Source organism: Haematobia irritans, chromosome 2 (assembly GCF_050003625.1).
Source record: "Haematobia irritans isolate KBUSLIRL chromosome 2, ASM5000362v1, whole genome shotgun sequence".
In the NCBI taxonomy this organism is placed as follows: domain Eukaryota; kingdom Metazoa; phylum Arthropoda; class Insecta; order Diptera; family Muscidae; genus Haematobia; species Haematobia irritans.
Window position 1 is genome coordinate 161,171,359 of NC_134398.1, and position 13,327 is coordinate 161,184,685.

A 13,327-nucleotide genomic window follows, 5' to 3' on the forward strand; every position below is an offset into this window, starting at 1 on the left:
TTAAAACATTTTGTTAAGAAATTAAAACATTCCGTTTTGGCACGAGCTACTGCCTGCAGAATTGTTCCTGTCCGGTAATCAGAATAGTATTTCGGTGCCTGGGACACGGTTGCCACTCGTGCTAAAAATAATCTACCAAAATTTGAGGAAAATTTTACTAAAAATATCCTAAATTTAAAAAAAAGATTGCTTTGAGGTTTTTAATATAATTTTTGTCAACATTTTATTTCTATAAAAATTTTTGTTAACATTTTAAAACATTTTGTTAAGAAATTAAAACATTCCGTTATGGCACGAGCTACTGCCTGCAGAATTGTTCCTGTCCGGTAATCGGAATAGTATTTCGGTGCCTGGGACACGGTTGCCACTCGTGCTAAAAATAATCTACCAAAATTTGAGGAAAATTTTACTAAAAATATCCTAAATTTAAAAAAAGATTGCTTTGAGGTTTTTAATATAATTTTTGTCAACATTTTATTTCTATAAAAAGTTTTGTTAAAATTTTATTTCTATAGAAAATTTTGTCAAAATTTTATTTTCTATAAAATTTTGTTAAAAATTTATTTCTATAGAAAATTTTGTCAAAATTTTATTTTCTATAGAATTTTGTTAAAATTTTATTTCAATAGAAAATTTTGTCCAAATTTTATTTTTTTAGAAAATTTTGTCAAAATAGAAAATAGAAAATTTGATCAAATTTTTATTTTTATAGAAAATTTTGCCAAATTTTATATCTACAGAAATTTTTGAAAAACTTTTATTTTTATAGAAAATTTTATCAACATTTTATTTTAATAGAACATTTTGTCAGAATTTTATTTCTACAGAAGTTATGTCAACATTTTATTTCGATAGAAAATTTTGTTCTATAGACAATTTTGACAAAATTTTTATCCTATAGAAACATTTGAAAAAAAAAAATACTTTTACAGAAAATTTTGTCAAAGTTGTATTTAAATTTATTTCACCCAGAAAAAAGGGGCTCTATTAGAAGATTAGTTGATTTTAGTTAAATTTTGCACAATATGAGTAAATGTTCCTTATTGGAATAATTTTTTGCTAACTTTAATGTCGTGGACTAAAAATAAGAAAAAAATTGTATACAAAAATAGTGCACAAATTTACTACAAAATAAAATAGTTCATATTTTCTTAAAATGGCAGAAGTTTGTTTAAATTGAGTTCACACGTCTCTAAAATGAGAAAATTTTACTAAAATTGTACCTGTCTTGAACTTCGTACAGCGCTAAAGCTATTTTAACAATTTTTAAATCCAATTTTTTCTTTCAACATATGAAATTTTCTTAAACAACAGAAAAAAGTTATTTATTTTTAAAAAAATTTCTTCAGTTTGACAAAAAGTATTAACTTATTTATAACATGTTGCAATTAGAAAACTATTTTAGTTAAATTTTTCTAAAATAAACCTACATTTTCTTCCACGGTGGGTTCGCTTTTGTGGGTGTTCTGTTGAAATTTTTGACAAAATTTTGTATCTATAGAAAATTTTGACAAAATGTTTATCCTATAGAAAATTTTGACAAAATTTTATTTTTATAGAAAATTTTGTCAAAGTTGTATTTTAATAAAATTTTATTTCTATAGAATCTGTTGACAAAATTTTATTTCTATGGTAAATTTTTACAAAATTTTATTTCTATAGAAAATTTCGACAAAATTGTATTTCTATAGAAGATTTCTATAGGAAATTTGGTGAAAAAAATTGACTGTCAAGAAAGGGTCAGCGGACGCTAAAATTAGCGGCGCGGCTGGACGGCTTCATTCTCTACTCCCAGCATCTTCGATCTCATCGCAGCCATAGCGGCTTCGATTTTGACCTGGATCTCTATAGGTCTTAAGCCCAGTATCTTCTCCGAGACTCTAGTTGACGTGGTCTTCATTATCCCACTTCTGCCAAGACATCATATCCGATATATCCGTTGTAAAATGTCTATGTTGCACATTCTTTACATTGATGTCCATTAGATTATCGACGCCTATATCAGGATTGGCCTTATTACGCTCTCATATATTCAGTGCATTACCATCTAAATAAGTCATCTCTTTGATGTGACTCTTTCAATTCAGTTTCCTGTCTGATATCGTCTTCCCCAAACAGCTTGGTTCGATATATTGGGCTAATTTTCTCTTATGAATTTAAACTAAAACATTTTGTTCGAGTGCATATGTCGGTTATGGCTTTGGAAGCTTAATTGACGTTGTCGCAGTTAATGTTGCCAACACCAATCAAACAGCCTGAAAACCGCAACAAAATGTTGCACATTAGCCACATTGTGATATAGAAAAGCAAATTGCATCAATGTGTTTGTTTTTTGTTGTTAACAAAGAATTACATAAAGATGACATTAAAAAAATAAAAAAGAGATCAACCAACGGAGTCAACATGACGTCCGATTGCTGTGGCAGCTAATTTAAGTTTTTGTTGTATTTTTTTTGGTATTCCATTCTATCACCAGTAGCAACATTTTTAAATGTACTCTCAATAAAACATTTACTTAATCCAATTAACTAATTTTTTTTTACATGATAACAATATCAAAAACGTGACTTTAATATTGATTGAATCTTGATTTAGTGTTTAAGTTAATGCTACTGATTTGTATAAGTGAAAGGCGAAAATATCAAACCAAGAATAGAAGTTGAGAATTTATGTGATTTAAATAAAAATGGTCATGATGTTAGGCAGTGTATGGAGGGGTTATTTTTTCAGTTGCAATAGATGATCAAGCAGGGTGGTTGATATGTAATGAAACAAAGTAAATTTGTTCGAATTGGCTACCCTTGGCACAAATTATGGTCTTCAAACATCTACAAAGCCATCACACTCGCGTGATTGTGGCTTTTCTTTTTGAGATGATCGACACATTGGTATTTTTAAGTGTCAACCTTTCTCTCCAGGCGCAATAGTCCAACGCATTGAGATCCGGAGTTATGGGTGGCCATTGTGTGTTAGAAATTAAGCGAGAAACCTCCTTTTTACCATAAGCCATTCTTGGTTGACGAGAGCTGAGTGCGATGGTGCTGAGTCCTGTTGGAATGCCCATTATCGGTGACCTCTTGCACTCTTTGGAACTTCAATGTCTTTAGTCCAAGCTCATTTTACACTATGAGTTGCATCCGTTCTCGTGATATCTTCAGTTAACGAACAAGTTTTCTACCACTGCGGCGTGGTCTTATCAAATCTGGCCTTCAGTATTCAGATCGTTTCGTGTGTTGTTACCGTTTAGTTTTGCAATAAAGGCAATAGCAGACATTAAGGTTCGATCGCGAACACCTAGCGAAGTTGAATAAATGGGCACTGGAGACACACAAATGATGTGGACCAAGGAAGGAAGAAGAAAATACTAATTGGTAACTCAGACAAGAAATAGTCTAAAGAACTACCAAAGGAAAGTAGGACGACAGTTAGGAGGACCGAGGCAATAATGACCGGACACATAGAATTGAGAGCATATCTGTGCCGAATGTGAGCAGCAGAAGATGGTGCATGTAGGGCGTGTTTTGGAGGATGATGCCACATTGGAACGCTACCTCTGTCACCGACCTGCCTTTACTAAACAAAGAGCGACCCGACCTAACCTAACGCATAAGTGAGATGCAGGAAACGTAAACGCTCAAAAAAAAAAAACATATAAATTTATACATACATTTGTAAATTTTCATATCCAAAAAAGTAAGGAGAGTAGATCATTCAACATCATTTCGTTCTAAAAAACAAATAAAGCGATGTCGACCAATGTAGCGGTCGGAAGGACGATGAAAATACTGTGGGATGAACCAGACAAGAAAAAGCATGGAGAACAACTCAGGGAGAGTAGAACGACCGTCAAGAGAGACGTGTGAAAATTTTGACCGGGCACCTAGAACTGAGAGCACATCTGTGTAGAATAGGGCCAACAGAGGATGGAATACCACCTTCGTCACTGCTCTGCCGATATGGTTAACAAAGGGGGTCAGATCACGAATCGGGGAAAAGTTGATTCGGGATCTGGCCTAGCTTCAAAACAGGGCTGGAAACAAATTAGGCAATTTGTTAGAGATACAGAGTTCCTGGAATAAAAGACGGGTACGATGGAAAGAATAAGTTAGAGAAAAAGTAAGGAGAGTAGATCATTCAACATCATTTCGTTCTAAAAAACAAATAAAGCGATGTCGACCAATGTAGCGGTCGGAAGGACGACGAAAATACTGTGGGATGAACCAGACAAGAAAAAGCATGGAGAACAACTCAGGGAGAGTAGAACGACCGTCAAGAGAGACGTGTGAAAATTTTGACCGGACACCTAGAACTGAGAGCACATCTGTGCAGAATAGGGCCAACAGAGGATGGAATACCACCTTCGTCACTGCTCTGCCGATATGGTTAACAAAGGGGGTCAGATCACGAATCGGGGAAAAGTTGATTCGGGATCTGGCCTAGCTTCAAAACAGGGCTGGAAACAAATTAGGCAATTTGTTAGAGATACAGAGTTCCTGGAATAAAAGACGGGTACGATGGAAAGAATAAGTTAGAGCACACAACAAGCCGAATACTAGCTTTGGCATATGTAAGCCGACATGAGATGGAGAAACCAGGATCCACTTTTCAACCTAACCACACACACTATCACAATTGAATTCTGGATGCAGTAGATCAAAATACTTTTAAAACATTTGAATTTCATCACGTATAACTTTGTTTCTGAATGCAATAGATCAAAATGCTTTTAAAAGTTGTAAACAATTGAATGAACTGTCACTGGAATAAATATGTCAGCCGTCAGACGGCCGGTTTAGAAATGATTAGGACCTGCAACAAAATATATATATCAGTCACAGTTAAAAAGTGTAGCCAAAAAAAAGTAGATTAGGTTAGATAGCAGCCTGATGTATCAGAGGCTCACTTAGACTATTCAGTTCATTGTGATACCACTTTGGTGAACTTCTCTCTTATCAATGAGTGCTGCCCGATTCCATGTTAACCTCCTTTTTATAGCCGAGTCCGAACGGCGTTCCGCATTGCAGTGAAACCACTTAAAGAACTTTGAAACACTCAGAAATGTCACCAGCATAACTGAGGTGGGATAATCCACCGCTGAAAATCTTTATGGTGTTAGGTCGAAGGAGTAATCGAACCCACTACCTTGTGTATGCATGGCGGGCATGCTAACCATTGCACCACGGTGGCTCTCTAGCCAAAAAAGTAATGTTTTTTTTTGAATACGGAAGTGGTGCGGAATCGGATCAGAAGCAAGGCATTTTACATGGGCTTGTCATAGGGCGAAAGTCATCTTTTTAAGCACCCTCCGCATTGTTTTCGTATTAAGTCTTCAGATTGGTGTTGTATTTTGGAATCGATTTCGGCAAACAAGTTTATGTTTGACGATAAAACAAAATTTTTGCAATAAAAATAACGTTATGCTCTTGAAAATGTTTGAGGTGATCATATTTCTTGTCTGTGTGTATTTGCTTGCCATTTTTGATCTAACCTACCTTTAAGATTATTTGTTTTTACAGGGCCTATTCCCCAAAGGATATAAAATGGCCATTTCATGCATGATCTGTTGACCATTTGAGTATTGCTTCCCCTTCGATTCAATTTAATCCTAATAAACCCCCCAAGTAAAGCTCTTTGCTAGCTATATGCTTCAATTTTAAATATTACCAAAAGCTTTTTTGCAACTCCCTCCACTAGATTCATTTACTTCGGCCATTTACGCCTCTACTAGATAGGTATTGTTGGATTTAGTTAGTCTCTATGGATGATACTGAACAATGGCAGTCATCCATCCATTCCATCAAGTTGGCCATTCATCGATAGGAGCATCAATAACAGATTACAAAACGCGACCATTTGCAACAAATGGCTAGAAAGTGGAAATAGTCGTCGTCGTAGTCATTCTTTATTTTTACATTTGAATGTTCGATGTAATGGAGAAAAAAGGAAATGGCGGAAACATTACCACCACCAAAAAGAAAGGGTGTGGGTAGGTAGATGAATGTGTAGTTTTGTTTGTTCCCTTAAATCTTCTTGGGCTCACAAACATTTTTTTTGTTAACAGCAAAAAGGCAGATTTGATGTGATTGCTGGCTGGATGGCAATTTGACTGGTGGAGTTGAAAGAAGAACATCATCAGTAGAAGTAACAGCAAACAGAAGTAACAATGGCAAATAGTAGACATCAAACTCTGTTTTTGAGAAGAATAGCAATTGCTATGCTACTACTCTGATGCAATAGTCTGTCATTCAGCCATAACAGCCAACCATTCAGTCAAAAAGGCATTCAGACAGACAGAGAGACAGTCATGGAATCGTGAGTGTCTGAGAGTAATGTAACAAATACATTTCACAAATCGTTGATATCACAATCCAATCATCATTATTATCAGAGTTGTTTTCAATCGGGGCACCATGGAATGGGCTATAATAAAATTCGAAATGCAGGCATGCTTTTCATTGATGCACTGAAAAGTTTTCGTTAAGACAATGTGGTACAGGGTAACATACAATAAATTTGTACATTTGCATGTAACGCCCGGAAGGAGTAGTCCGAGACCCATTTTTTTTCGTACACAAAGATCTGTCTGTGTACGTATTTATGTTTAAAATGCAGTTCGTTATTTACGTTCAATCAGTCTCAAATTTGGCACAGACTCTGACTCAGAGAGAATCGCTTAATATTATGAAGCTTTTTCTTGGATGGAGGCGTACTGAAGAAGCGCAACGGCTGATTCATTACAAGACGATTTTAAAGAAGATTTTACTAATTAACACAAGAAATCTTTTATTACTCTACTCTCTATATTATTTGATTTCGGATATTAAATTTCGAACAGATCGTATGAAATTTGGTCCTCCATGATCTAAGGGAGTCAAATCTGGGGCGCTTATATAGACTGAACAAATATTTACGTGATATTAAAGATTACGCAAACTAAATGTTAGGATGCGCAATTTACAAACTATTAAGGACAAATGTCTTTATAATAATGACATTTTAATTAAAATAAAGTTTATAATCTTTGTTTCAAAAATTTTTTTCGTTAATTGTAGGACACACATTTTGTAAATTTGCGTCCCTCCGATAAAGTCGCATGTCTTGAACTAAGGCAATGTTTCCTTAAAGTAAAGAAACATATTTTTGAATTAAAGAAATCGTCCTTAAATTAACTGAAACATTGAATCTTTAGATTTAAGATAAAAATGCTTCAAATATAGGCTAAGACTTATTTTGAAGATTTTAACATCTTTTGTTTAAAGGGTTTTTTGGAATTAAGAAAACATTTTTTAATTTGAGGTATCCGTTATAATTTAGATTTTTAAGGTGGCATTTGTTTGTGCGTGAATAACTTTATTAATATACCACGAAAAGAAAATATTAATGTTATTAATCCTAGATTAAGGCCAGATATGTCGCAAAAAATGGCTTTATTTTAAAGAAACCGCATCTTTGGTTCGGGATCAATACCAAAAATCCTAAGGGAAGGTCAAAATCTTTGGATCCAAGTAAACTTTTTTTGAGTGTAGGATCTAAATATAATTGAGAGTTGTTAGGTAATTCAACAAAGTAAAGCCCTATAGTTTTTTAAACATTGTTGTTTAAAAGATAAAAATGTTGGAAATGACATACAATTTTAATAACATATTAGTTTAGATTTATTTAAATTGGCTTCCGTTGGCTCGAATTATGGCCTTTAAACGGTCGAAATAGGCTTCACACATTGTACGAAAGTAGGTCTGCGTTTTTTCCCCGGTGAAACAGAGTCTTGCGATCATCGACATTTTTTAGTACCAGCCTTACACTTAAAATGCCTCAGGCGCAAAAGTCCAAAAGATTCAGACCCGGAGACTTTGGTGTCCACTGTGCGGTTGAAATAAAGCCATTTTCAAGCCATTCTGGAATGTCGCGTGCTGAGCGCGATAGTGCTGAGTCCTTATGGAATGTCCATGGTCTGCGTCCGAAATTTTTGTCTGAACAGGCCTTCAATACACTCATAGAAAAAATCATGTACGGCGTGCTCATTTCAAAACGATTCGTTCATGAAAGTAAATCAACATACATGTGGTGTCGAACGGAGAACAGGCGGTGTCAATCTGACAACGATAAAATGACACCATGCGTTCTCGAAATAACAACCAACGTTCACGATCTGATAACGTTATGGTTACGAATTTATAAACAGAATTAAAAAAGATTTCCGCTACCGTGACTCGAATCTGTGTTTTCTGCGCCATACGCGTTAACAGTCGCCTTAGCACATTGCACCACCGAGGGAGTTGCCATAATAGCGCCTAACGATTATTTTAAGACTTTTCATGGCCAAAGAAAAACGAATGTCGTTCATGGAATCGTGAACGCCCGTGGACGAAATTATGAACCTTCCGTTTTGTTTTTTTGTGAACGTTTTCGTTTCATTTTGTCACCGTCTTTTCACGACTATGGAACGTAATTTTTTCTATTAGTGTACTGTCTTTAACATCCGGCATTTAGTTTGCCTCCACGGTCGATGAATACGAACTGAAATTGTTCACAAATTGCCTAATTTTGTATGGCTTCTCATGGAACTTCAATGGGTTTAGTTAATTTTCCAATTTGTGATGCTACAGTGGAATTCGATCAAATCTGTCCTACCTTTTTCAGAACATTTCTGGTGTTGTTACGGTTTTTTCGTTTACTTTTAGACGAGATGAAATTCTGATAGTATCTCGGTAATATGCAGTAAGGGAACAGAAATATTCACATCGGTTTGTATGAGGGTATACCTGAAAGTGGTCCGATATGACCCATTTGAAATACCATCCGACCTACATAAATAACTGCTGCTTGTACCAAGCTCGGTTACCACAGTTGGTAGAATTCTACCAAAAGTGGCAGATTTATTGCTGTTTGGTAGAATTCTTAATGTTTAAATTTTTAATTTAAAATTTTCTATAGAAATAAAATTTTGACAAAATTTTATCTATAGAAAATTTTTTCAAAATTGTATATCTATAGAAAACTTTGTCAAAAATATATATCTATAGATTATTTTGATCAAAATTTTAGTTCTATAGAAAGTTTTGGTCAACATTTTATTTCTGTAGAACATTTTGAGAACTTTGTTTTACAAAATCTACCAAAACATCAAGATTTCTACCAATCTACCAAACAGTAAAAATGTTTCCATTTTTGGTAGGTTAGGTTAGGTTAGGTTAGGTGGAAGCCCGATGTATCAGGCTTACTTAGACTGCTCAGTCCTTTGTGATACCACATTGGTGAACTTCTCTCTTATCACTGAGTGCTGCCCGATTCCATGTTAAGCTCAATGACAAGGGACCTCCTTTTTATAGCCGAGTCCGAACGGCGTTCCACATTGCACTTACAGAAGCTTTGAAACCCTCAGAAATGTCACCAGCATTACTGAGGTGGGATAATCCACCGCTGAACAACTTTTTGGTGTTCGGTTGAAGCAGGAATCGAACCCACGACTTTGTGTATGCAAGGCAGGCATGCTAATCATTGCACCACGGTAAAAAACTTTTTGGTGTTCGGTTGAAGCAGGAATCGAACCCACGACCTTGTGTATACAAGGCGGGCATGCTAATCATTGCACCACGGTGGTATTTGGTACAATTCTACCAACTGTGGTAACCGTGAATTCATAGCTTCTAATCCGATTTTGCAAAATTTAAACATTTAACATTTTTATTGCTTTTTGGATACAAAAAAAAATTGTTCGCTTTGTAGTTCAATACCCCACTGTTCACTTCAATTCGTGAAATATTGCATTCACAAATTGCATTGTAACTTTGTGAACACAACTATGATTTGGTTGTTGTAGGTAATTCTTCACGTATTTTTTTGGCAGGGGTATTGCGTAGCTGTCGTTATCGTTGCTCTTTTATAGAAACATTGCTCCATGGAATTTCAAGTGAATTGATTTTATTTTTATAGATATTTGATCTGAAGTTTTATGCGCATGATCTGATCTTTATGACTGCTGAAATTCGTCTGTCCATTTGACTACATTGACAGTATCGTCAATTCAGTCATCATTCCTAGGCGTATTTATTTTCCTTTTCCAATTGATGTTTGAATTTTTTTGTCACTCATGTTTTTATACATTTTTTATTTGTTCTTCCTCGAATAGTACGAGTATCTATTGTCAGGTAGTCAGATTGTGTGTTTTTTTTGGCTCTGAATCACAGCCTTTTACAGCATATATCTCTACATTTATTAAGTTATCATAACATGGATGACCCGCCACCACATCTCATCTACCATCTTTCGAATTATTCGAATATGTAAGCATCCAAATATTTTGTACGTGCAACTACAAAGTTGCAAGAGCTATAAACAAAAAAAGTTTTGCAAACCACAAAAAATGCAATTGTTAAGCCATTGCGATTTTTATTAACACTTTTGTCATAGTTTTTGGTCTCCCGAACTGAGGTATTGGAAAATTGAAAAACTCATATATTTCAAAGTGAACGTCCATAAAGAGATTCAGTTCAAATGACATGACATTTTTGGTCATGTCATAAATTATCGGCGTGACAAGCAGTCGCCAGAATGAGAAAAAAACATAACAATTTTCTTGTAATTTGTAAATATTAATTAACTTAAAGTGTTGCTTGTTAATATACGATGACGATTTTGTGTTTTTGTTTTGGGGCATTGAATATATTTCGCTTATGATTCATTGTAGAAAATGTATTTTTTTAACACTAAAAATAAATAAAAGATTAAATTCTACAAGTGCGTTTTTTTGAGGTTACTTCTGTTAAATTGGTTTTTATACATTTTGGTACATATACCAAATGGTAAGAATTTCGAAAAATTTAATATCTAATATAAAAAAAATCAAATCTCGAGTATTGGATCCGCAACTTGTGCTCAGGTAGTACTGTAACTTTGGATCATTCCTAATGAATTTTACATGGGCTTACCATGGATCGGTAGCAAACGGGGGAGGTTCCCTGCGATGCATCTCCTTCAACACAAAAAGACAGACGAAACAACACGTACACTTATGTGGCAGCAGGTGGCCGATGATTTGGACCCATAGGGTAAATTCGGTGCTGAAAACCGGCCGCTGTGGGATTATATATAATTAAGCAAATTTTTGTACCATAAACTACCCCGGCAATATTGGCAAAACTAGTTTTAATATGAGAGTTAGGTTAGGTTAGGATACTTGGCAGCCCGATGTATCAGGCTCACTTAGACTATTCAGTCCATTGTGATACCACATTGGTGAACTTCTATCTTATCACTGAGTGCTGCCCGATTCCATGTTAAGCTCAATGACAAGGGACCTCCTTTTTATAGCCGAGTCCGAACGGCGTTCCACATTGCAGTGAAACCACTTAGAGAAGTTTTGAAACCCTCAGAAATGTGACCAGCATTACTAATATGAGAGTTGTTGGATACTGTAAAAAAGACCAATAATTTGAATATTTTTTTTTAAATATTTAGGAATTCGAATTGATTTGATTTTAACATCTCCATTTTTTTTTCGATTTACCCATTTTCAGGCCTTATGCGGTGTGGTGTTCCAAGTTCCTACCATGTCCGGTGACAAACTGCGCATCAGTACCATGCAGGAAATCATCAAACCGAATACGGTCAAACGTATACAGGGCTATGGTCTGCCCTTCCCCAAGGATACATCACGCAAAGGTGATCTACTGGTGGCCTTCGATATACAATTCCCCGAGAAATTGACGGCAGCCCAAAAGGAATTACTTAGAGATATGTTATGATGTGTCGATTATGCCAGTCGTAATTAGAGCAAGGACGAACGATGGAAGGATAATCAGTTAGACTGATTAGAATTCCCTCGTCGGTTGTTGATCAATCACCAGTGATTGATCCATCAGTCAGTCGCTGTCGTCGCCACTACCCCCCCACGTGTCAAGCAAAATACTAAAAAAACTGTTTTAATTTATAAATCATCATTATTATTAATTAATTAATTACAATAATTTTATACTAAAAAAAAAAAACAAAACAAACTCGATGGAGCTGAAGACAACCCTAAAGTGAATTGCAAAACTATTTTTGAGAGGGTCTGTGACATTAGCGCTGGACCGGTGCCATCTCTTAAACTCCAGCATTAAATATGTGCTCTGTTTTTGCCCCTTTTCCGTTTTGGATGCCTTAAACGAAAATAAGTTTATGATGAAATGCTCACTAACTTAAAATGATTATGGAATAGAAATCATAATTTTTATTTAGTTTATCTCTTTTTTGTTTCTTTTCTTGTGAAATTTTTAGCATATGCTCACCACTTGTCTCTCTGTAAATTATTTCTGTGAGTTCCTTTTTAGCCCATATCCATGTCTTCTTGAAACGATTTTCAAAAAAAAAAATTATTAACTTTTTTTTTTTGGTTTTATCCCTATTCTTTTTTCTTTGACAATGATATTCTACAAATCTTAGTTAAACAAAAGTGTACTAATTTTATTGTTAAATTTAGAAGTTTATGTACAACAAAAACGCTTTTAAATTTAATAAACAAAACCAGTTTTTCGTCCTTATAATAGCGCTTCTATTTATTTTAAATTAAATATATATATTTTCTGAATTTTTTTTCTAAATTTATTTACTTGACATTATTTATGAACCGACAACAATAATTAATATGAACAATTTTTTCTTTAGAGTTTTTTTTCGTTTTATTAAAGAAACTATAACAAAACCCAAATTTGTTGCTAAAAAATCAAATAAAAAACGAAAAATGTTTGTTGTTTTATTTTTTGTATGGAATATTAAGTCATGGTGTATAATAGGTTTTAAGAACGAGTTTGTCCAGATCGTCGAACTCAACGACTAAGGTCTAGTGTAGTCTGCTGGTGAATCGTATACCTTTGGCAGGAAGGGGAATAGGCGGAACGTCTGTACTCATGTGCTATGGCCAGTGGTCTTCGTCCAAGGACAACATTGACCCTAGAGCTGTTAATCGTTGTTAGACTTTTCAACCTAATTTGCTTTAGAAGCGATAGCAGTGTTACCCTTGTGCCAAGTAGACTGGAATACCACTTAACATTCTAAATATTAGTCCGATGCAGATTAAATACCGATTCAATTCTTAATCGGTTTAAATAGACGAGGAGAATAATTTTGAACCTATATGATCTAATTTTCCCACGGTATTTAGAGGGATGAAAGCATATATGTACTAACATACGAAATTTACATCGGATTGAATGAAAACACTACCATATCTTGGATGCAGTCCAATTTTAGATGAGGCCATATTTGTTTCGTGTCGTAACATTTGAAATTCCCCCAATTTGTCATTCGCCATCAAACATTCGTCTCATGCAGTATGAGCTTGCCAGTA

General features: G+C 34.8%; 1 protein-coding gene across 3 annotated transcripts in view; it reads left to right on the forward strand.

The window, feature by feature from the left end:
- LOC142226655 (dnaJ protein homolog 1) overlaps positions 1-12,524 on the forward strand; it is a 109,139-nt gene extending 96,615 nt beyond the window's left edge. For all 3 annotated transcript variants that reach the window (XM_075296763.1, XM_075296765.1, XM_075296764.1), the window contains exon 7: positions 11,517-12,524. In XM_075296763.1, the coding sequence (XP_075152878.1) occupies positions 11,517-11,744 (228 nt within the window). In that variant the 3' untranslated portion in view covers positions 11,745-12,524. The remainder of the gene's footprint in view (positions 1-11,516) is intronic.
- Positions 12,525-13,327: the final 803 nt, after the last annotated feature.